This window comes from Mustela lutreola, chromosome 1 (genome assembly GCF_030435805.1).
Source record: "Mustela lutreola isolate mMusLut2 chromosome 1, mMusLut2.pri, whole genome shotgun sequence".
NCBI classification, from domain to species: Eukaryota; Metazoa; Chordata; class Mammalia; order Carnivora; family Mustelidae; genus Mustela; species Mustela lutreola.
In genome coordinates, this window is record NC_081290.1 from 120,839,170 (window position 1) to 120,865,153 (window position 25,984).

Consider the following 25,984-nt stretch of genomic DNA (forward strand, 5'->3'; position numbering starts at 1 on the left):
AAAATTGCTCTTCTCCAGCATCTTAATATACTCTACCCCTATATACAGCATTTATTTCAATCCATATATTACAGATTGTTTTATACACATTAATCAGGATCAATTTTCTTCTTCTTCTTCTTTTTTTTAAGTAGGCTCTACAATCAGTGCAGAGCCCAGTACAGAGCCTGAACTCATGACCTGGATATTGAGCGAAGATTAAGAGTCGGATGCTTAACTGACTGAGCCACCCAGGTATGCTGATCAGGATCAATTTATAGTTATTTTTGCATTTTTCTCACAAGCACAGTTCTTTATACACAGCAGGCATTTAATAAATATCTTTAAACATAAATTAATTACAGCTCACATTTTAAAAATGTTTTCTTCAATCCATAAATTTTTATAAAACTACTTTGGATTCTTACACAAAATAATGTGAACTTTTTGAATACATAATCATTTAAAATTCAATGGCTGTTTTTTCAGAGGGTTGAGGTAGGGTAGCTCAGTGCCTTTTACATTTCCTACTCCACTAAAAAAACAAAAAACAAAACCAAAAACAAAAAAATCAAGCAAGAATATTTAAGAATTACCTTTTCAACATCTGAAAGAGAAGTCAGTGACTGATTCTGAAGAACCTCTGGTGCGGTGAATGCACGAAGGTCCTGATCGGAAATATTTTCATCTGTAAACGACACACTACCGGATGGCAGCAACAGCAGAGACCACGGAGAAATGATGAAACCAAGGGCAGCAGGATCAGCTATGCTTACTGGTTTGTAATCATACAGAATAAAAAGGAAAAAAACAAAAACAACAAACCCTGCTTAGAATTTTAATTGCAGTATAGATCATTTAAATGACTATCCCAACTTATATTTATGTTAACATGTTAGCATACACCAAAGCAACATGCTACAAAGAGAATGGGTTTCATGATTGCTAGCATTATTAACAACATCACCTTGATTTGGCTTAACCTTTTAAAACTTAGATGGTAAAATTTGGAGAGCAGAAATAGAAAATTTTCACTGTCAGTCATAAGAATTAAATTTAGTTCAAAAACTTGACCACAGTGATACAGATGAGCATAAGGATCAAGTGGTTCCTTAAACTTTGGGAAGGGGGAATCATGGATTCTTTTGAGGATTTGGTGAAAAATATGGTCTCTTTTTTTTGAGGATATAGAAAACTATAAAACTGCATACAAAAGAGATTCAAGGATCTCCTTACAGACCACTTATGGACCCTATGTTAAGATTTCCTCATTTAGACTATCGTGTTCTGAAACACAGAAAATAATTCCTTTGATAATTTATCAGATTTGAACTTAGTAAGGTTTCAACTATAGAGAATGTCTTTCGTTTGGCACCAAAATAGGTATTTGTCTGAATTCAGATTTGTCTTGTTTGCATTTGTTCATTATTTTACCAGAATTTCAGATAGCTTCTGTACTACCAAATGTGATCATTGGGGTCTCTAACATTTTTTTGTTTTAATGTTTGCAAGTATGGGTGCCTAACAGCACATGTTTAAGAGAGTATCAAAAACAAAACAAAACAACAACTCTCTCTCTCTCTCCTTCAATTTCAGCAGGCCTGCTTGCAAAAGTAAAAGTATACATTAGACTCAACAAAATAGACTTATTAGAGGTAATTTATTTTGTCCTCCCATTGCAAAAGGAAACTAATCTATGTTTTAAGGTAACTGCTACATGACCTGGATTATGGACTCAAGAAACTGCTAGAGGGGAGTCACAAAAGGTCTGTGACTGCTGGTGCCACTATTTCTCAGCCCAACAAGCTGTACTGATACCTCTCTATGTCTAAGAAACTGACCAAAGTCTAAGGCACAATTTGTTAAACATACTACAGTATCTATGCTTTCCTGAAAACAACTCTTATTAGAATGGAATTATTGATCCTTTCTGACTTTTTAACCAGAATTTGACTTACGTTAATAAAAAATAAACTATTAAAATTCATTCCTTTTCTGAAGATTAAAAAGACAATTATATGTTCTCCTGTTTTTTTATGAATCTGAAACACATCTTTAGTAATTGTGTCAAGGAAGAAAAACAAGTTTGAATGTATCCTTTCATCAGTGAGCACATCTCCTGTTACATTGAAGCTGAGTCACAGACTAGTGGTCCTTATAGTCCCACCCGATCACACATCAGGCAGCTTAAAAACATGGCCCGCAATTCTTATGGTAAAATATGTTTTAATGAGTCATCACAGCTAGTAAAGGCTAAGTATATTGTCTCTCATAGCCACTTTACACATTTTCTGTTAGAAGCTTCTTCTTGGGTATTTCATGCATAAATATTACACAGTCTGATGAAAGAGAACTCAAACAGGGCAGAATAATATTTTCCTTGACTAACAATCCTATTCGAAATATCGTTATTTCCCATGTCACAGATATTATAAAACTGTCTACAATCAATTCCTTTCAAATTAGCAATAAAACGGAACAAACATTAGGAGACCAATAAGGAAGGCCACCTACTAACTAATATCTGGTATGAGATGATGACGGTTTGGAACCACATAGTGGTAGTAGGAGTGGTGGCAACCTGTTGGGACCCGAATGGATTTTAGAGGTAGTGACAACAGAATTCCTGAAAAACTGGATGTGAAGCAAGAGAATGAGAAGAATCAGGATGACTCCAAGATTTTTGTCTCAGTAATGGGAAGGATGGAGTGTCTTCAACTGAGTTAGAGCACAGGTTGCTGAAGTAGGGGTTGGGAGGTGTTGGTAGGAATCAGAACTTTACTTTGGGACCTACTATGTTTAAGGTAACTATTAGATATTCAAATTGGGGTATCAGTAGGCAGGTGGGTTGCAATTTGGGCAGAAGGTCTGAACTGGAGATACATTTGGGGGGGTCAATGGCCTAATAGACGGTATTCAAAGTCTTGTGCCTGGATGAGCTCAGCAAAAAATGAGTTCAGATTAGAAAAGAAATCAAGGGCAAGAACCATACCCTTAATGTAAAGACATACTCCAACATTAAGACTAATGGCTCCTTATCAGTTTTTTCCCGCAGGTTGTTCTTCTCTTGGGCATCTGTGCACGCATGGTGCTATAATCTCCCTCTCACACTTCTTTCTCTCATCACTGCCAATCTCCACCCCCACTATTTTAAATGATTCTTTTTATTAGCCTTTCTATGCCGTTCCCCAGTATCTAATCCTAAATCTAAGAGAGGAGGCTAGGGTTTTAACACTCATTTCTGATTCCTGTCAGTCTTATTTGGGGATAGTATTATGATTTTTTTGTATACTTGTTACCACTTGAATTTATAAATAATAGGAAATCACCGCTAATGGAAAGGCATAAATACTACTCAGACATCTAAAGCCTATGTCCTGTCTTGCCATATTGGGTGCTAGTGTCCACTTAGACCAGAAAAGAGCTTGCTATATTTCTCTTCCTCATTCGAGGCCACAGACTAACCCTACCCCATCCTTGACAGGGTAGCACAGAACAGAAACTGTGAAGGTGAAGGTAATCCATAATTGCTTAGCACTACAATATTAAGAGATTTATTTACCAGCAAAACCAAGGTCAGCAAAACTATTGGTCCTCTGGCAAGACCTTTTATCTTTCAAATTGTACTTTATACAACAGGTTTGTGTTTGTTTGTTTTTACCAATATCTAAGGTATACCATTATTATAAACAGTATTCATATTTAAACACAACCTTCCCAACATGACAAGTCATTTGCTCAGAGAGCCTACAGTACCACTGGGGAGATAAAGTGTATTTATGAATAAATACAAGATAGAAAGCATAAGGTATCTAAGAGAGAAAAAAAAAGAAAACACAAAAGGGAGTTTAGAGGACAGCATAATTACTTCAACTACAATGAAGAAAGAATTAATTTCTTTTTTTTATATGTGGCCCTTTAATGCGAGTAAGATTTGACCATGGTTCATGGTTAAGAGGGAGATTTCAAGGGCGCCTGGGTGGCTCAGTGGGTTAAGCCACTGCCTTCGGCTCAGGTCATGATCTCAGGGTCCTGGGATCAAGTCCCGCATCGGGCTCTCTGCTCAGCAGGGAGCCTGCTTCCTCCTCTCTCTCTCTCTGCCTGCCTCTCTGCCTACTTGTGATGTCTCTCTGTCAAATAAATAAATAAAACCTTTAAAAAAAAAAAAAAAAAAAAAGAGGGAGATTTCAAGAAAAGAAACAGCCAAAGCAAAGACATGTGGTCAGGAAATTATTAAGTTTGTACAAGGAACAGCAAGATCTTTGGGCAGAGAAATGGTAGAGAGCAGTGAGAAACAAAATCACCAAGGTGGGTCATATTTTCACTTATTAGAAAACACACACACATAAAGAAATGACAGATATTTTCATTGTTTTCAATTGTGATTTTTAAAGGTCTGGTAATAGAGCTAAAGCAGCTGCAACAACAAACTACACTGCTGTCAAATACCCAAAACACACACGTACAACATTTAGTATTAGATTCTTTAGAGAACAGTCAAACCACAAAATATATTTTTCAATAGTTGTAAAGGGTTATGCAAACCTACAAGTGAGGAAATTTAGAGTAGTGGTTCAAATCAGTATAATTCACTGTCCTTGTCTAACCACAAGGAAAGAATTTAAAGCAAATACATGCAAAATCCTTCACAGAATGCTAACAAAAGAATACTTAAAAATGGAATTCCAGAAGCTTGTAATTTGATGCCCTGTGTTTTACTTGTGTGATGATTATCCTCAAGAATGTTATTATTATGAAACAGTAAATCAGATGTGATCTGATTCCAGTAGTCAAATGATTCTATTTATAGACTTTTACCAACATTCCACAGAAAAAGTTGCTTAAACAAGTGGCGAGAGGCAAAGTTAGAAATAAGCAAAAGTCTGATATGCAAAGAAATATCTTACTCAGAGCTTCTTTCCAATGTTCCCTTAAAATAAGTCCCATAGCCATGCTTTCATTAAAATTAATTTTTTAAAAAAGATTTAGTTTATTTATTTGGGAGAGAGTACAGACCTGTGGGTGAGTACAAGTGAGGGGAAGGGTAGAAGGGGAGGTACAGAGAGAGGGAAAGAGAGAATCTCAAGCAGATTCCAAGCTGTTCATGGACCCTGACATGGGGCCCCATCTCACAACCCTGAGATCATGACCTGAGGCAAAATCAGGAGTCAGATGCTTAACCGACAGCCACCAGGTGCCCACCATACTGTTTTTCCCCCAAAAGAGTTTACTTTTTATTGTCTCCTTCATTTTATTTTTTGGCCTTCCAATTAGGGTATAAAGATTAGGGCAATGACCATGACTGGTAACAAACACAATAAGAGAACTAAACAGGAATCATCTAAAGATTTAGAACAATGACATCATTTTGGCCTGATATATTACCTTTGCCTATTTAAGTATATATACAGAAATTGCAGTCCTCCTATTCCATATGTTCTATTAAAGTGCTTGTCAAAAATTTATGCAGTGGCCACTGTTCCAAACTCCAAAAAATTTGATGAAGTCACTCTTAATACACAATTCTCAAAAATTCAGTTTGTGTGTATATACAAACGTATATAGTGTTAAATAAATCATCTGGTATAACAATGCATAAAAAAATCGGTTCAGAATGTTTGAACTTTTACTTGATTAGTAAAACTTTGTGATAAATTATTTAAGATTCACTGGGAATTATAGGCTATGCTACAGATCGATTCCCAATTCAAAATTTGTTGATTCCTCATAAATTGTTACTACTGGTTTAAAACTTCAGTTTCTCTGACATGGATCAGAATAAAATAGCAATCCTATTTTGAAAAAAAAAAGTGTAAATAATTGGAATTGAGACATCTATTTCTCACTCTTTTTTTTTTTTTTTTTTTTTTTTTTTTAAAGATTTTATTTATTTTATTTGACAGACAGAGATTACAAGTAGGCAGAGAGGCAGGCAGAGAGAGAGGAAGGGAAGCAGGCTCCCTGCTGAGCAGAGAGCCCGATGCGGGACTCGATCCCAGGACCCTGAGATCATGACCTGAGCCGAAGGCAGCGGCTTAACCCACTGTGCCACCCAGGCGCCCTCTATTTCTCACTCTTAAATAAATAAATCTTTAAAAATTAAAGAGAGAGAGAGAGAAGTATAGTATAATGAAGTATAGTATAATGATTAGGACTTCAGACGGATGCCAGTATCCGGTTAATATCCTAGGTTTGACTTTTATAGCTTATACTGTGATCTTAAATAAGTTACCTAGCCTCTCTTTGCCTCGACTTCCTCATCTGAATAGGTAAGGTTGTTGTGAGGATTCATGGAAAAAGCCCTTGGAACTGTTCCTGGCACACAGTAAGTACAATAAAAAAGTAGGGGCTATTACGCTTTCTTTGGCAGCGCACAGACAACAGTGGTTGCTATTACTATTTAATGTCTTTTCTTTGAAAATACCACATGTAGACAGTACATCTAAGAAAACTCACTGTATTTAAGTTCATCCTCAATCTCCTACTTAGCTCCCCCCCACATGGAATGGAACATAAGGAGCATACGATATATAACAGGTACTGTAAATTTCAGAAGAATAGATCAAATTAGATTTTTAGGAACTTTTTGACATCTAGTATCTAAAAGTCATATTAGAAATATGGATAATTTAAAGTATTAAGTATCCTAAAATATTATTTTTTTCTTTAATTCCTTGGGGGAATGTACCTTCTATAAGTGTTCTATTTATTATATTGTATTCCTAGTTAGCAATGTTACCAAATTTATAAAAACTAGTTTATAATTTCATAATAATCCAGTTTGTACTTACTAACTATTCATGTGAAATTGGTGTTTTACTGTACCTAGTGATTGTGTTTAGGTATGACATAAATTATTAGATGAAGATGTTTATCTGGGATGTACACATATCAACTATGTTATCAACATACAGTTTTAAAAATTTTTATTTGTAATAGAAGTGATAGCATGCTGATAAAATGAAATTATGCAGACATGCCCTCCAAATTGATATATTTTATGAGCTTTTCTTGACTACAATAGGAAAAAAAGGCATTTTTTTTCTTCATGATGACATTTATTCACACTAATATACACATTCTTTTTCTTTTTTACTTTTAAACACTAAACACATGCAAGCCACCTATCCAAACCACAGCCACTGGAATCTTGTTATGGCATCTGATCAATTAGGCTTCTAGTAGTTTTGTTTTGTTTATGTACTTGCAAATTCTTGAGGTAATTCCAAACCGTGCATCTTGTTAACAGAATACCAAAGAGATCTGAACTTTAAAAAGAGGTGTATAGGCAATCTATATTAGTAAAACTGAATTGGTTATGATTATTAAAAGCAACAGGGCTTATACGGCTAGATAATATGAATACAGAAGGAACCATGTCCCTATGAATTTGCTCTCTACTTCAGCAAACTTTCTTGGCCACCCAATCCAAAAAGCATGAAAGAAACAGCAGCAGTTCCTTTCACATCTTCTTTCATTCGTATCATATTCTGAGGAAGTTGTGTACTTTATTCTCTTCATATATTAAGTTCCTCGCCTTTCTTTGCACTCATCAATAAAAACTGCACACCTAAAAATCGTACACCAAAATACTGAACAAAGCTTTTGTAATTCTGCTTTCATACATTTCTTCTCGAATGGAAGTGTTTTAAGGATATTAACTATGAAATCTTTAAAAAAAGATTTTATTTATTTATTTGTCAGAGAAAGAGATCAAGAGAGTGAGCACAAGCAGGGAGAACAGCAAGCAGAGGCAGAAGCAGGCACCCTGCTGAGCAAGGAGCCCAATGTGGGACGTGCTTCCAGCACCATGGTATCAGGACATGAGCTGAAGGCAGACGCTTAACTGACTGAGCCACCCAGGCGTCCCTGAATTTCTTTCTTTCTTTCTTTTTTTAATATTTTATTTCTTTATTTGACAGAGAGAGAGAGAGATCACAAGTAGGCAGAGAGGCAGGCAGAGAGAGAGGAGGAAGCAGGCTCCCTGCCGAGCAGAGAGCCCGATGTGGGGCGCGATCCCAGGACCCCCCAATCATGACCTCAGCCAAAGGCAGAGGCTTAATCCACTGAGTCACCCAGGTGCCCATCCCTGAATTTCTTAAAGATCAGGTACAAAGCAATTACAATGACGTAATTGCAGTATTTGAAAAAAATGAATTTGTTTACAATTCCAACTCTACCACAGGTTCACAGTCTTAAAGGTGTCCTTCTGCCTTGCTCTGCTATGACAATAATTTGTCAATTTACATTTTGCCAGTCACAAAAAAAGGTTATTTTTGAGCTTCATTATGAAGGAAAACAAAGTTTTCTTTCAATACCAGGTAGTTTAAATTATTCACTGAGAGATTATATTTTATTCTATTCTTGAATCTTTATTATTATCCATTATTCCAAGTATGAGTCAAAAGAAGTGTCAACTTAGTTAATCAGAATATTGAAACAAACTTTAAATTTACAAAGGATCTGCCTTAGATTGAGGTAACACAAGCCTCCTGTCTCCTAGTGTCCTAAGTCTCAGAATTTTGGTGTGAATTTTGGAGACAGGGCACAGGATTCTGCACAGTATTTTCGAAAAGTTTCCTGGAGATTCAGATACCTATATCAGTTGAGCTGACACATATATAAGAACTATTACCCTTCAGAGGGTCAATAAAATGGTATCACAGCTCAATTAAGTTGCTTCTTGACCTTGTACTTGTTTCATTTCTATGTCAATTAACGGACTGTAAGAACATCAGGAGATGGAGAGTATGTACGAGTTTATATTCTCCCCTAATGTTTAATTATTTTTTCAGTTTATAAAGCCACAAAAGAAGCATTTTTCAAGAGATATGGCAAACGAGAGTGTTTTATTCAAATTATAATAAAGTCATTTTGTATTAGAAAAGCAGAATGCCTGTCAGAAATAATTTTAGACTAGAAGTAAGACCTACATAGTTCTTCTTATAAGGAAGGAGCTGGATAAATGGCACCAAACTGAAGATCCCACTGTGCATTTAGAAATAAGTTGCTTTACTCACCTAATCAAATGATCTTCATTTGTTTTTTTTCTTTCTTATCCCCAAAGTAAAGAAAACTACAAATGAACTTCCTATGCATTTTGCTTTTTAAAAAAAATTTTTTAAATTAATATATAATGTATTATTTGCGCCAGGGGTACAGGTCTGTGAATCATCAGCTTACATATTTCATAGCACTCAGCATAGCACATACCCTCCCCAATAGCCATAACCCTACCACCCTATCCCATCCTCTCCCACCCCCCAGCAACCTTCAGTTTGTTTTGTGAGTTAATTAAGAGTCTCTTATGGTTTGTCTCCCTCCTGATTCCATTTTGTTTCGTTTTTTCCTTGAATTTTGCTTCTTTGCTCCTTTCTATAAATCCAGGGAATATCTATGTTGTATCTTTTCAGGCCTTGCAGCGAGCACCTCTGATCTCCTACCTTGTCTGATATATGCATGTATCCTTACATATACAACTTGTATTTAGAAAAGACACTAGGACTAACAACAAATTTTATTTCCTGAAGGAGAGCCCAAATGTCGAGAACAAAACTATTTCCCATATATGAAATCTTTTACGCTGCAGACTTCTAAAAGACAAATTTGTTTGAAAGTGGTTTTTTGCTGAAAATATGCCAATCATAGCTTATTTAACCAACCCAGTCAAGTAGTTGTGACAATGCTCATCTTGAATGGTAAAGTCCATTTCAAAACTTGGTTATATTTTGGAACCCAGTGCCAAACTTCTTAAAGCATTGGCATTTTTTTTTTTTTTAAAGATTTTATTATTTGACAGAGAGACAGCGAGAGAGGGAACACAAGCAGGGGGAGTGGGAAAGGGGGAAGCAGACTCCCATGGAGAAAAGACCTAGATGAGAGTCTTGATCCCAGGACCCTCAGATCATGACCTGAGCCAAAGGTAGATGCTTAACAACGAGCAGCCCAGGCGCCCCTTTCAAAGGCGTTTCTACTGCTTCCCAGCACCCTCCTGACAGCCTCTGTAGATTATGCAGTGGCTGCATTACATTTTGTCTGGCAAATTAAACTATAACCAAGGTAATCAGCAACGGAAAAAAAATTTAAATTAAAGGCCATTTATAAAACAACAAGTTTTATTTTTTCTTCCTCCAACACATTTTCAAGTACCTAAAAAAAACATCTTTTCCCACTACTGCTATCTGAATAACACTGGGGGAAAAAGATTACAAATTTTCAAGAATGAACTCAGCAACTTCTCTTTACTTTCAAGGACCTGGAATTTATACAATAGTTGAAAAACAAAAAATATTAAGGATGACTGGCATTTATTTCATTTTTTAAGAATTGGATGAAAAAGTTAATGAAGATTAGTTTATATTTTCAATTTCTAGAAAAACGAAGTACAGAGAGAAACTTTTTTGCCAGAGAGAAACTGACTTTAATTATGACAACATGATTCCACATAACCATGATCTGAAGCTATTTATGAAAAATATTTTTGTGATTACTAATGCTATTCTGTGCTGCTCTTCAGATACCCCATCCTATTTACATTTTCAAGAATTTGTCCTTCTGAAGAGAAATGGGAGAAGGAGGCTTATTTGAATGACAAACGATTCCACTGTCCAAAAAGAAATATTAGGACACATTTCTTGTAAAAATGTAAAACATGACTGATACACATCACCCAAAAGGTAACAATCTTAACTGGTTACTAAATGATAGGAGGCATAAAGCTCCCTTTTAATTTCTGTATTTGAGAATATAGAGAAGTAATCATAAAACCTTTTCTTTAAAAAGCTTGGTCATATAATGTGGATGAATCTCAGAATGTTGAGTAAAAGAATTCAGACACAAAACAGTTTACATTGTTTGATTCTATTTATATGATGTTTAAAATCAAGCAAAATTTATCTATGTAACAGGTCATAATAGTGATTATTCTTGGTAGTCAAGTATTAATTAGGAAAAGAAAGAAACGCACATATATATCGCCAAATAATATATAACAAAGGAGACAAGACTATGCCAATGGGGGAAGACAGTCTCTTCAACAAATGGTATTGGGGAAACTGGACAGCCACATGCAGAAGAATGAAGGTGGACCACCTTCTCATACCACACACAAAAATAAACTCAAAATGGATTAAAGACCTAAGTGTGAGACCTGAAACCATAAAATTCGTAGAAGAGATCATAGGGAATAATTTCTTTGACATAAGCTATCACAACGTTTTTCTAGTTATGTCTCCTCAGGAAAGGAAAACAAAAACCAAAAATAAACTACTGGGATTGCATCAATATAAAAAGTTTTTGGGGTGCGTATGTGGCTCAGTCAGTTAAATGTCTGTCTTTGGCTCAGGTCGTTATCCTTGAGTCCCCAGATCAAGCCGGAAAGCTGCTGGGCTCCCTGCTCCTCTCTCTGACCCCTCCCTCCTTGTTCTCTATCTCTCTGACTCTCTCTCAAATAAAGAAATGAAATCTTTAAAAAAAAAAAAACCAAATAAAAAGCTTTTGCACAGTGAAGGAAACCATCAACAAATAAAAAGACAACCTTCTGAACAGAAGATATTTGCAAATGATACAGCCAATAACAGATTAAGATCCAAAATATGAAACAAGTTACACAACTCACCACCAAAAAAACCAAACAATCTGATTAAAAAATGGACAGCGCTGGATGCCTGAGATGTTCAGTTGGTTAAGCATCTGCCTTCGGCTTAGGTCATGCTCCTTCCTCTACCTGCCACCCAACCTGCTTATGCTCTTTCTCTCTGATAAATAAATAAATAACATCTTTAAAAATAAAAAATGAATAAAAAATAAGAAATGGAGAGAGGACCTGAAAAGACATCTTACCAAAGACATACAGATGGCCAACAGACACATGAAAAGATGTTCAACATCACTAATTATCAGGGAAATGCAAATCAAAACTACAACCAGATATCATCTTATACCCATCAGAATGGCTAAAATCAAAAAGACAAGAAATAAGTGTTGGTGAGGATATGGAGAAAAGGGAAAATTGTGCATTATTGGTAGGAATGTAAACTGGTGCAGCCACTGTGAAAAACAGTGTGGAGTTTCCTCAAAAAAATTAAAAACAGAAATATATGATCCAGTAATAACACTACTGGGTATTTACCCAAACAAAACAAAACAAAACAAAACAAAATTCAAAAAAGATACATGCAGCTCTATGTTTATTACAGCATTATTTACAATAACCAAGATACGGAAGTAACCTAAGTGTCCATTGATAGACAAATGGATAAAGAAGATGTGGTAAACACACACACACACATACACAAATACACACACACACAGGAATATTACAAGTCACAAAAAAGGATGAGATCTTGCCATTTGTGATAACATGAATGGACCTAGAGGGTATTATGCTAAGTTAAGTCCGAAAGAGAAGGACAGATACTGTAAGATTTTACTCATATGTGGAATCTAAAAAACAAGTAAATAAATAATCAAGAAGCAGAATCATATCTATACACACAGAGAACAAACCAATGGCTGCCAAAAGGGAGGGGGTGGAGGGTAGGAAAAACGAGTGAAGGGAAGTAGGAGATACAGGCTTCCAGTTATGGAATGAATAAGTTATGGGAATAAAAGGCACAGCATAGGTAATACAGTTAATAATATTGTAGGGGCACTTATGTGGCTTAGTTGGTTAAACGTGGAAGTCTTGGTTTCGGCTCAGATCATGATTTTAGGATTATGAGATTGAGCTCTATGTTGGGTGTGGAGCCAGCTCGAGAGTCTCTCTCTCTCTCTCACTCTCTGCCCCTCCCCCACACTCAAAGGCTCCCCCCCCCCAATTAATAAATATTGTAAGAGGGTTGTATGGCAAAAGATGGTAGCTACATTTGTGCTGAGCACAGCATAACATATACAGAAGTTGAATCGCTGTGTTGTATACCTGAAACTATGTCTCAGCTATAATCAAAGAAGGAGGAGGCAGAGGAGGAGGAAGAAGAACTGAAAGGAAGGAGCGTGAGGGAGACCTCCCAGGTTCTATATCTTGATCTGGGTGGTAGTTATACGGGTGTGTGCTTTCATATAATTCATCAGGCTGTAAAATTAACAATAATGCTCTTTATTAAGTAGGTGAGGTGGATTAAGAAGTACAAACTTCCAGTTATTAAAAAGAAAAAAAGCACAACACTCCTTACTACATATATGATACCTCAATATTTTTAAAAAAATCCTTAACTATGAAATTCAAACAATACTTATTGTGAGTAAAATTCTTTTTATCAGCCTAGGATGAGGCTAGAAAGAATGACCTGTAGCAACTTTCCTGTGTATATATATGACTCTTGGGGAGCCTGGTCAGTCAGTTGAATATCTGCCTTTGACTCAGGTCATGATCCCAGGGTCCTAGGATTTAGCCCCATGTTGGGCTCCCTGCTTAGTGGGGGAGGCTGCTTCACCCTCTCCCACTGTTTGTGGTCTATCACATGCCCTCTTTGTCAAACAAATTTTTAAAAAATGTATGACTCTTTAAATTTGTAAAATGGTCTGTCAGATCTCGAGCCAAAAAATTTTCAAATCAAAACAGTGTATTCACTGTGTATTTATGAGGGGAGGTGTGGTTTACTACAAGTGCTTCATACACTTGTGAAGCAACTGACATTATTCATTTTAAGAATGCTAGATACTAATTTCATGTTTTATGGTTTGTTTCCAGGGAGAGAAATGGGGTAATGTTGTCTGGTTCAAACACACTTAACTTGAAGGACCTGTTCATTGTGGCTTTATAAAGACAGGGCAAGATGTGGCTTGTCAAAGACAACTGATATACCCTGTTAATCAAGAAAATTATGATTGTAGATAATTAGGAATGTAATAAGAAGAGACTAGTTAGGATTTGGTCTTTTAAAATCTGTATAGACTGTACCAAGATTTACTCAAAAGATTTTAATCCATAAAAACTTTCTATATTTACTACAAAGGCTTATAAAACAAATCAACCAAGAAATCAGTTTGAAGTTCAGTGCTTTGTCTCTCTTCTCAAGGTTGAGTTATTTATTCTCCATTGTTTCTACCAGATTGGAAGTTGTACATTTCTCTCTCTCTCTTTTTTTTTTTTTTTAAGATTTTATTTATTTGACAGAGAGAGAGATCACAAGTAGGCAGAGAGGCAGGCAGAGAGAGAGGGGGAAGCAGGCTCCCTGCTGAGCAGAAAGCCAGATGTAGGGCTCCATCCTAGGACCTTGAGATCATGATCAGGGCCAAAGGCAGAGGCCTAACCCACTGAACCACCCAGGCATGCCTGCACATTTCTCTCTTTTTGTTTTCTGATTATCTCACAAATTTTGAGGATATTACTATGCAAGCTCTAAAGTCAATAAACCTATCATTCCCATAAGTCAGACCTTTAAGCTGTTTTAACTCCTATCATTTACCTAAATATTATTATCTGTAAACTTAAATTTGACATCATCTTTCTTAATGTTTTAATATAGATCATGCTTATTTAGATTTGCCATCAAGTTAGCTAATTGTTGTGCTTATCATTCCTTTGTTAAGCCTTCTTCTTCCTTTTGGGTTAAATTTCCTTCTTCTGGAAATACATTTTTTAGTAGTTTCTTCAATGATGTTTCATTGATGGTAAATATTCACTTTTTCATGAAAATGCTTTTGTTTTGCTGGTTTAAGAGGACATTAAATTCTATCTGCACATTCTGGTAGAGTAGCGATTAGCCACATACAGCTTTTAAGAACTGGAAATGTGCCGAACATAAGTGAGAAACTGAATTTCACATATATTTTAAATTTTAAAATGAAAGTGCACCTGTATCGCTCAGTTGGTTAAGTGATTTCTTGATCTCAGGGTCATGTGTTGAAGCCCTGTGTTGGACTCCATGCTGGTCATGGAGTCTACTTAAAAAAATGAATAAATTTAAGAATGAATATTTAATCAGTTTTAGGGAAACTGCTTAAAGTATGCTTGGAACAGCTTGAGTATGTAAATATACTTTTTCATCAATACATTTCATAAGACCTAAATATTCTTGATGAAATTTAGAGTATATTGAGATGGTTTATGAATATAAAATAATTTTAAATTAATATAAATAAGTGTACATCTTATTAATACTTTTTAATATTGACTACATATTAGAATATTTTAATAGATTAAATACAGTAAAATTAATTTCACCTATTTCTTTTTTTTTTTTTTTTTTTTTTTTTTTTTTTTTTTTTATTTTTTATTTTTTATAAACATATATTTTTTATATACATATATTTTTATCCCCAGGTCTGTGAATCACCAGGTTTACACACTTCACAGCACTCACCAAATCACATACCCTCCCCAATGTCCATAATCCCACCCCCTTCTCCCCAACCCCCTCCCCCCGGCAACCCTCAGTTTGTTTTGTGAGATTAAGAGTCACTTATGGTTTGTCTCCCTCCCAATCCCATCTTGTTTCATTTATTCTTCTACCCACTTAAGCCTCCATGTTGCATCACCACTTCCTCATATCAGGGAGATCATATGATAGTTGTCTTTCTCTGCTTGACTTATTTCGCTAAGCATGATACGCTCTAGTTCCATCCATGTTGTTGCAAATGGCAAGATTTCATTTCTTTTGATGGCTGCATAGTATTCCATTGTGTATATATACCACATCTTCTTGATCCATTCATCTGTTGATGGACATCTAGGTTCTTTCCATAGTTTGGCTATTGTGGACATTGCTGCTATAAACATTCGGGTGCATGTGTCCCTTTGGATCACTACATTTGTATCTTTAGGGTAAATACCCAATAGTGCAATTGCTGGGTCATAGGGCAGTTCTATTTTCAACATTTTGAGGAACCTCCATGCTGTTTTCCAGAGTGGCTGCACCAGCTTGCATTCCCACCAACAGTGTAGGAGGGTTCCCCTTTCTCCGCATCCTCGCCAGCATCTGTCATTTCCTGACTTGTTGATTTTAGCCATTCTGACTGGTGTGAGGTGATATCTCATTGTGGTTTTGATTTGTATTTCCCTGATGCCAAGTGATATGGAGCACTTTTTCATGTGTCTGTTGGCCATCTGGATGTCTTCTTTGCAGAAATGTCTGTTCATGTCTTCTGCCCATTTCTTGATTGGATTATTTGTTCTTTGGGTGTTGAGTTTGCTAAGTTCTTTATAGATTCTGGACACTAGTCCTTTATCTGATATGTCGTTTGCAAATATCTTCTCCCATTCTGTCAGTTGTCTTTTGATTTTGTTAACTGTTTCCTTTGCTGTGCAAAAGCTTTTGATCTTGATGAAATCCCAGTAGTTCATTTTTTCCCTTGCTTCCCTTGCCTTTTGCGTTGTTCCTAGGAAGATGTTGCTGCGGCAGAGGTCGAAGAGGTTGCTGCCCGTGTTCTCCTCAAGGATTTTGATGGATTCCTTTCGTACATTGAGGTCCTTCATCCATTTTGAGTCTATTTTTGTGTGTTCACCTATTTCTTTTTAAGCCTTTTTAAAAATGGCTCCTAGGGAAAGGAGAACCCTCCTACACTGTTGGTGGGAATGCAAGCTGGTGCAACCACTCTGGAAAACAGCATGGAGGTTCCTCAAAATGTTGAAAATAGAGCTACCTTATGACCCAGCAATTGCACTACTGGGTATTTTTCCTAAACATACAAATGTAGTGATCCAAAGGGGCATGTGCACGCGAATTTTTATAGCAGCAATGTCCACAATAGCCAAACTAAGGAAAGAACCTAGAGGTCCATCAACAGATGAATGGATAAAGAAGATGTGGTATAGATACACAATGGAATACGATGCAGCCATCAAAAGAAATGAAATCTTACCATTTGCAACAATGTGGATGGAACTAGAGGGTATTATGCTTAGCAAAATAAGTCAATCAGAGAAAGACAATTATCAAATGACCTCCCTGATATGAGGAAGTTGAGAGCCAATGTAGGGGGTTTGGGGGTAAGAAAAGAATAAATGAAACAAGATGGGATCAGGAGGGAGACAAACCATAAAAGACTCTTAATCTCACAAAACAAACTGAGAGTTGCTGGAGGGAGGGGGGTAGGAGACAGTGGTGGGGTTATGGACATTGGGAAAGGTATGTGCTATGAACTATACAAACCTGATGATTCACAGACCTGTACCCCTGTGACTAATACATTATATGTTAATAAAAAATAAAAAATTTTTAAAAATGGCTCCTAGATAATTTTAAATTATATCCATGATGCATATTATATTTCCATTAGACAGTGTTGTTTTAGGTTATTCTTTAATAATTTTTCTTCTTTTATTATTTTAAAAATAATTACAACATATTCTCATAGCAGTTTTAAGGTAATATTTTACCAAATTCTGATTCTATTGTTGCTGTTATGAAATCCACAATTAGTCTAAGTGTTTTTCCATTGTAACTAATCCATGTTTTCTTTTCTGATGGCTTTAAAAAACTTCTCTTTGTCTATTGTGTTCTGTATGTCCAAGCCCATGAATCTAGGTATGGATAGATATCTATTTCTTTTGACTGTGACTTAAACTTCTGGAATATGAAGTTGTATGTATTTAATCAATTCTGAAAAATCTTTATTATTATAGTTTTGTTTATTGTTTTATTTCTCATTCTCTCTAGTTTTCTTTTTTGGAACTCCTGTTAGGGATATGTTGGACCTTCTCATTCAATCTTCCATGAACCTTAACTCCCTTATATTTTAATTTTTTTTAATTTTTAATTTTTTTTAGATTTTATTTATTTATTTGACAGACAGAGATCACAAGCAGGCAGAGAGGCAGGTAGAGAGAGAGGAGGAAGAAGGCTCCCCGACGAGCAGAGAGCCCGATGCGGGGCTCGATCCCAGGACCCTGGGTTCATGAACTGAGCCAAAGGCAGAGGCTAAACCCACTGAGCCACCCAGGTGCCCCGACTCCCTTATATTTTTAATATCTAAGTGAACTCCTCAGTTTTTTGTACAGTTTACTAATTTTCTCTATAAAAAGAAAAGGGAATCTGTGTAAACTGTTTTTAAAGATCTCTTACGAGGTTATAAGCTTAGGAACTATATATTTACTTTCTAGATATTTTAATTTTTTTTAATCCTGCCTATATTAAATTGCTAAGGTTACCACTACAAGTATCAGAGCCAGAGTAACTTCAACAATAGAATTTTCTCACAATTCTGGAATCTAGAAATATATGAGCATGGTGCCAGTAGGCCTGGTTTCTGTTATGCCCTCTGTCTTTGGCTTGTCAGTGGCCATCTTCTCCTTGTGTACTCACCTAGTCTTTGCTCTGTGTGTGTCTGTCCTAATTTTTTATTATTAAAACATCAGTCATATTGGATTAGAGCCCACTCAAATAACCTCATTTTAACTTAAGTTAGCTCTTTAAAGACCCACCTCCAAATACAGTCATATCATGAGCTATCAGGAGTTAGGATTTCAATATAGGACTCTTGAAAGAGCAAGATACAGTCTGTAACCCTGCCTGTTTTTAAAATTTTCAGTATCTTGAACTGTCCTCCCATATTTCTATCACTTTAATATATTATACTTTATTTACTGTTTATATATACTAATTAGATGATTCTATTATAAGAATTTGATGATATTAATTTTTAAAGGTGGGGAATCTGCCTTTGGCTTGGGTCGTGATCTAGGGGTCCTAGATTTGGGTCCCACATTGGGTTCCCTGCTTAGCAGGGAGTCTGCTTCTCCCTCTGACCTCTCCTTCTGCCCCTCCTCCTGCTTGTGCTCTCACTCTTTCAAATAATTAAAATCTTAAAAAAAAAAAAAGTTAGAGCTTCAAAACAAACAGAAATCCCCAGAGTTTCAAATTAAGAAAAAAAAAGGCCAAGTTCTAAATTTAAAAACAAATTTTCAAAAACATTTGATATATTTTTAAAGTAGCCATATTAAAGCATAATATGACACATAACTACATATACTGAAAGAGTACAATTTGGTGTTCTGACATTTGAATGCACTTGTGAAACTATTATCACTATCAAGATAATAAACATATCCACCACCACACAAAAGTTTTCTAAACACACTTTGTAATCCCTGCATTCTATCCTTTCTTCAACTTCTCATCCCAAGCAACCATTAATCTGCTTTATTACTATAGTGTAGTTTGCATATTTTAGGGTTTTAGATTAGAATCATACCGTATGGGTTTTGTTTTTTTTTTGTCTGACTTCCTTCATTATTTTGAAATTAACCCACATTGCTCCATGTATCAAAAGTTTACCTCTTTTTTCCTCAGAAAGTTGAAAATAGAGCTACCCTATGACCCAGCAATTGCACTACTCGGTATTTACCCTAAAGATACAAATGTAGTGATCCGAAGGGGCACAAACACCCGAGTATGTATAGCAGCAATGTCCACAATAGCCAAACTAAGGAAAGAACCTAGAGGTCCATCAACAGATGAATGGATAAAGAAGATGTGATATAGCGGGGCACCTGGGTGGCTCAGTGGGTTAAGCCGCTGCCTTCAGCTCAGGTCATGATCTCAGGGTCCTGGGATCGAGTCCCGCATCGGGCTCTCTGCTCAGCAGGGAGCCTGCTTCCTTCTCTCTCTCTCTCTGCCTGCCTTTCAGTGTACTTGTAATTTCTCTGTCAAATAAATAAATAAAATCTTTAAAAAAAAAAAAGAAGATGTGGTATATATATATATATATATATATATATATATATATATATATACACAATGGAATACTATGCAGCCATCGAAAGAAATGAAATCTTGCCATTTGCAATGACATGGATAGAACTAGAGGGTATTATGCTAAGTGAAATAAGTCAATCGGAGAAAGACAATTATCATATGATCTCCCTGAAATGAGGAGGGAGGCAACATGGGGGTTTTTAGGGGTAGGAAGGGAATAAATGAAACAAGATGGGATTTGGAGGGAGATAAAATGTAAGAGATTCTTAATCTCACAAAACAAACTGAGGGTTGCTGGGGGGAGGGGGGAAGGGAGAAGGTGGTTGGGTTGAGGACATTGGGGAGGGTATGTGATATGGTAAGTGTTGGGAAGTATGTAAACCTGGTGATTCACAGACCTGTACTCCTGGGGCTAATAATACATTATATGTTAATAAAAAAAAATTTTTAGCCCTTTTTATTGCTGTGTATTGTTTCATTATATGGACATACTACAATTTGTTTATCCATTCACCTGTTGAAGGACATTTGGTTTGCTTCCAGGTTTTGCCTACTTCAAATAAAGCTAAGATGAGTATCTACATACAGGGCTTTGTATGGACATAGGTTTTAATTTCTTTTGGTTAAGTATTTATAAGTGTATGATAAGTGTATATTTAACTTTTCAAGAAACTTATAAAACAGTTTCTAAAATGTGAAACTGGATCATTTTATATCCCCAGCAGTATATATATTCTAATAGATGTGAAATAGTATCTTTGCGGCTTTAATCTCACATCTTCTTGATGACTAATGATATTGAGATTTTGTATTTATTTCCCTAAAGTCTAATAATTTCAGTTATTTGAAACCAGAAATTTGTATATCCTGTTTGGAGAGCTAACTCTTCAAATCTTCTGCCTATTTTGGGGGTTTGCTTTCTCCTTTACTATTAAGTTTTGAGAATTCTTTATATATTCTGATACAAGCCTTTTATCAGTTACATCATTTACAAATATTTCCTCCCAGTTTGTGACTTCTCCTGTCATTCTCTTAATAATGTGTTAAGAAGATCTCAGGGTTGAGGGGAGGGGAAGAAGATCTCAGGGTCCTAAGATTGAACACCCTGGGCTCTGTGCTGAGTGTGGAGCCTGCTAATGATTCTCCTCTCCCTTTCCTTCTGCCGCCTCCCTCACACTCATGCTCTCTCTCACACACACAAATTTTTTTTTTTTGCCTCTATGTTCATGAGTTATATTGGTCTACAGTTTTATTTTCTTTAATATTGTTGTCTGATTTTTTTTTAAAGATTTTATTTATTTATTTGACAGAGAGATCCCAAGTAGGCAGAGAGGCAGACAGAGAGAGAGGGAAGCAGGCTCCTCACTGAGCAGAGATTCCCGATGTGGGGATCGATCCCAGGACCTTGAGATCATGACATGAGCCGAAGGCAGAGGCTTAATCCACTAAGCCACCCAGGTGCCCATTGTTGTCTGATTTTGATATTAATGTTGACCTCACAGAATTAGTTGGGAAGTATTTGCTTCTCTTCAATTTTCTTCAAGTGTTTGATATAGAATTTGTTATTATTTCTTCCATAAATTTTTAGAATTCTCTAGTGAAGCAATGTGAGCTTGGGATTTTCTTTGTGGAATATTTACAAATATACATTCATTCACCTTCATAGATATAGGGCAATTCAGGTTGTCTACTCATTCTCGAATGAACTTTGGTAGTTTCCGTCTTTTAAGGTGTCCGTTTCAATTTCAACACTGAATTTCAATTTCCATTTCAATTTTTTCAACATCTTTGGTCCTAACTTAACCTTATTATTCCTTTAATATCTGTAGAATCTGAAGTGATGCCACTTTGGTCCCCCGATGTTACTTCTCTAAACATCCTGAACATCCTATAACATCCTCTAAACATCCTAGAAAGGCAATCAATTTTTAAACTTTATTGTCATGTATAATGAAGTAATGTTATGGCTCTAAATAGGTATTGTTCATAATGACTTATTTTAGGATAGTTATATTAGCTTTGCTCTGCCAACATTAATTCTTATAAGTCATTTAAACCAGGCCATGTTTCCTTATCTCTAAAAATGATTAGGTGAAATGCATTAAGAGAGAGAGAGAGATCCCAGGACCCTGGGACCATGATCTGAGCTGAAGGCAGAGGCTTAACCCATAGCCACATAGGTGCCCAGGAAACTCATTTAAATATGATATTTTTCAATAAGGTCATGCTTAGATTATCATTATTCTATGAATAACAACCACAATAATTTTGTTTTTTTTTAAAAAAAGCCAAAAACCTTAAATTGCTGGGAGGCTCAAAAAGATGAAAAAACATCTTCTTAATTTGTGTTCAGTAATCTCCCAGTGGAAATGTTTATTTCCAGCCTTGTATTCATAGGAGCTCATACTTGAACCTATATACTGAAAAAGACACAGGAGCCATGTGCAAGTTCAAGATAGAGAAGAAATACCACCCATCAGAAGCAAAACGAAGGTTTACATCATAGGCACAAAAAGACAAAACCAAAGGGCGCCTAGGTGGCTCGGTGGGTTAAAGCCTCTGCCTTCGGCTCAGATCATGATCCCGGGGTTCTGGGATCAAGCTCCACATCGGGCTCTCTGCTAACAGGGAGCCTGTTTCCGCCTCTCTCTCTGCCTGCTTCTCTGCCTACTTGTAATCTCTCTCTCTGTTAAATAACTAAATAAAATCTTAAAAAAAAAAAAAAAAAGACAAAACCAAGAGAAGAAAATGCATTTTAGAAAAACAAACTTCTTAGAGACCACTGTACTTTACTTGCTTTTCCACCACTAACATTTCTACTGTTATTCATAAGAGGGTGTACTAGAAAACCAAGACCAACACCATTCCTTCACAAACTAAGCAAAGTAATAATTATTTAATTTCAGTTTGTTATAATAGTCAGGAGAAGAACTTGGGCTAAAAAGACACTGTGTTATCAAACAAAGAAATGAAAATCTAAGAGATTTCGGGTAAAAAAGAAAAAATCAAATAAGCATAAATTCCCTCCAAATAAATACAAATTTCCAATTGGCAATTATAGTAGTTGCTAATTTCTAGACGGCCAAAGAAGCCAAATTCAATTTATCTGTATTACTGTTGTTTCCTTGTGAATTAGACTCAAGGCTTTACGGTATCCAGCTCCCACTGGACAGTGTTTAAGACTTAAATGCCTCACAATTTATTTTATAACATAACCAGTCTCTCCATTGTAATGTGCCAATATGGTGTGCAGTAATTTTATCTCAATGACAAGTACTTTACATTCAGACATTCAATCTCTATTAACATCATACAATTTGAAAGAAGAAAACCCCCAGGTATTTGCAGTGTGCCAGATACTCTGTATGAGTCATGGCCAGGGAAGTGATCCTGCCATTAGTACAACAAAAAGAGGTATTATCTCTCCCTCCTTTGAACATCTCTAGTACTTACTGCCCCAATCATTTATTTGGCACAGTAAATTCTACACATGCATCCTGTCTGATCTGAGTGAACCTTTAAGGCCAACGGTGTCATCCTCCACTTGGGATCTTCCACACAAAACCTCACAGCCAACAGTTGTTTCTTAAATATTAAACTGACTATTAGCTAAGGAATGCCACCAACATATCCTTCCTTCAACAACATCTTTGGAGCACGGTTGCTGCTCTATATTCTGGAATACCCATACTTCTTAATTGTCTGACAATTAAAATTAAAATGAAGCAAAGACAAGGCCTACTTAAAATAGCTAGATTTAAGTAAGTGGCATTATATAAAATGAATACATTTTTTTTTAGAGTAATCCTAACTCTAATCAAAGATTCTTACACACCTTGTTTATAGCAGAATTGGGAGGGCCCTAACACTGTTTCAAATTCTTATCCCTGGATTAGAATATAAAAGCAACTATGACAAAGCTTTATCACCTGTCTCCAAACATTCTTCCTCTGCTCTAGACCTTCTTATACTCAATGAGTGGTCACCCCTACACCTTCCAAAAGGTTCCCATGGGCTCTTGGTCTTCAGCAATTCCCCTGCATAACGATTCTCTCACAGGTATCAGAATATCCTTAAGGACTCGATAAACATAAATTGCTGGGCCCTACCCCTAGAGTTTTGTATTCAGTAGGTCTAGCATGGGCCTACATTATGTGTTTCTAACCAATTTCAGATGATGGTTATGCTACCCATCCAGACACCATATTCTGAGAAACCATTATATGCTCAAATCTTCCCCCATTTCTGTAACAATTACTGTGTCTGATTAAATTACTCAAAACAGTTTTAAAGTTTAATTCTTCTTTTAGATGAAGCTTGGTTTCTTTATTTACTATTCTGAATAGGTGTTGGCCATGTAGTCTGAATGGTGAATACCATCTTCATGTAGAGCATTTCAGTAGAGTATTAAATGTTTCTGGACAGTGACTCCGTAACTTTTCCAGCTCCAAAATGCTACACAGTGATTTGGACCAGGTCATCATCTATATAGGGAAGCACCAAACTAGTTATTCAGTCTACATTATCCCAATTTGGAGTTACAGGGATACACATATTATGGTTTCTGACAGGAATGTTTTCCCCTTCTTCTCCTCTGGTTAACTTCTCTTCTTTCAGATCTTAGCTCAGAGATGACTTATTCAGGGAACTTTCCTTTTCTTCCCCATGTCCGCATCAAATCTTATTAGGGGTCATAGCCACGGATTCCCCTGCTTTGTAGCCCTTGTCATGGTTGCATTTTTTACATTTGCTTATATATTTTACTAATAGCAATTTTCTGCACTGGATTACAAGCTCCCGTCAATGTTTTTGGTTTTGATCAGCATTGTATTTTCAGCACCTAGCACAATATGAGGGACAAAGAAGATGTTCAAATGAAGGTAGGGAAGATCTGAGCTTTTTTAGTCCAAAGAAAGATAAGAAAAAAAGTATTCCTTTCTATACTCTGCCTCCTTATGTGTTTTTCACCTATCTGATATGCCAAAAAAAGACAAAAAGACTTACCTTTTCTGAATAATTCTTGGAGACTTTCAGCACTTTGATTTAATACAGCCCATATTTCTTCTTCCTGCAGAGGTCCACCCCGCACCTCGAGGGCCTCAGCTAGTGACACGTGCATATTATCTAAGAAGCAAAGGTAATAGATGGGGTACACATCAGCAACTTGTACTGCACTTACAGTAGTGAAGTTCCATACTAGTGATGAGAGACTGAGGTTCCTGCCTACCTAATTTCTCAATATGGTCTTCAATCTAGGTATTACACTACAGCTCAAATTCATAGAGGATAAAGGACCTGGAGGGAAAAAACCTCAAACCAGCTCCCTGCCCTAGCCCCACAGGGCCAGCTTTTTGGTCTGAACCAGAAAACAGATGATGACTATTTCATGGAAGAAAACAGAAAGTTCAAGGTACCAGGAGGCAGCAAAGTGCAGATGATTACATCAAAACAGCCAGACCGAACAGAAGGCCTTTCAGATTATAGTTCTAGGCTTCATTCTATGCATCCCAGCTAAAATGAGGAGAGGAGCTCCTACAGCCTCAATGTGTGGAGCTGAAATAAGATGGAACACATTTCTTCCATTCACTAACTGATTTCTCTGTCTTCGATATATGTAGTATAACTATAAAATTTGCACTGAATGGACTTAAGTACTTTTAGGTCCAACTATGCTGTCAACTTATCATTTGCCCTTGGAAAAGTCATTTCATGTCTAAAACTCAGTTTCTCATCTGTGACATGGGAATAATAATAATAATTAATAATAATAATAATGCCATTTTGGGGTTTATAATGGAGAAAAAGTATATTCCTGTAAACGTGCTTTGTAATTTACCTATATGGAGAATGAATTAAAAACTCAGAAGGGTGACTTTGTAGGGACATTTTTGTAGGGTCGGTTTTTTTCAATGGCATTCAATTAAGTGGGTGATATAATGACAATTTTTAAGGTTTTCTATGGGGAAAATAATCCTTCTTTCATTGTGAAAGGTGGGGATGCAGCTACTCAATATCATCATATATTAAGTTTCCTTCATTTCTTGAAAAGGCAATTGCCCTTGATCACTAAGATTTCTAACCATCCCAACCAATTTAAGTGTAATGTGCATAATGCATATCTCTTGGTAGGCAGAAAGAGATGGGTTTGGAAAAGAAGCTAGAGGAAATGGAAAATGTTAAATGCTTATTTTCTGTAATTATAACCTTCATTAAATTTTAAAATTAATGTATAAAAAACAGCTGTTTCAGACAAAAGCTGACTTTGTTTATCCAGCTAACAAGGATAGCTAATATTTTTTTAAAATTTGTATTTATGTTACTTTAACCCAGACTGGAAAAAAGCAACTCCAGCTACAGAGGACAACCTT

The 25,984-nt window shown here is 36.1% G+C and overlaps 1 protein-coding gene across 11 annotated transcripts in view; it reads right to left on the reverse strand.

The window, feature by feature from the left end:
• PTPN13 (protein tyrosine phosphatase non-receptor type 13) overlaps positions 1 to 25,984 on the reverse strand; it is a 213,786-nt gene that overhangs the window by 137,531 nt on the left and 50,271 nt on the right. For all 11 annotated transcript variants that reach the window (XM_059173332.1, XM_059173335.1, XM_059173333.1 and 8 more), the window contains exons 2-3: positions 24,621 to 24,740; positions 576 to 754 (exon numbers count right to left, since the gene is read on the reverse strand). In XM_059173332.1, the coding sequence (XP_059029315.1) occupies positions 576 to 754; positions 24,621 to 24,735 (294 nt within the window). In that variant the 5' untranslated portion in view covers positions 24,736 to 24,740. The remainder of the gene's footprint in view (positions 1 to 575; positions 755 to 24,620; positions 24,741 to 25,984) is intronic.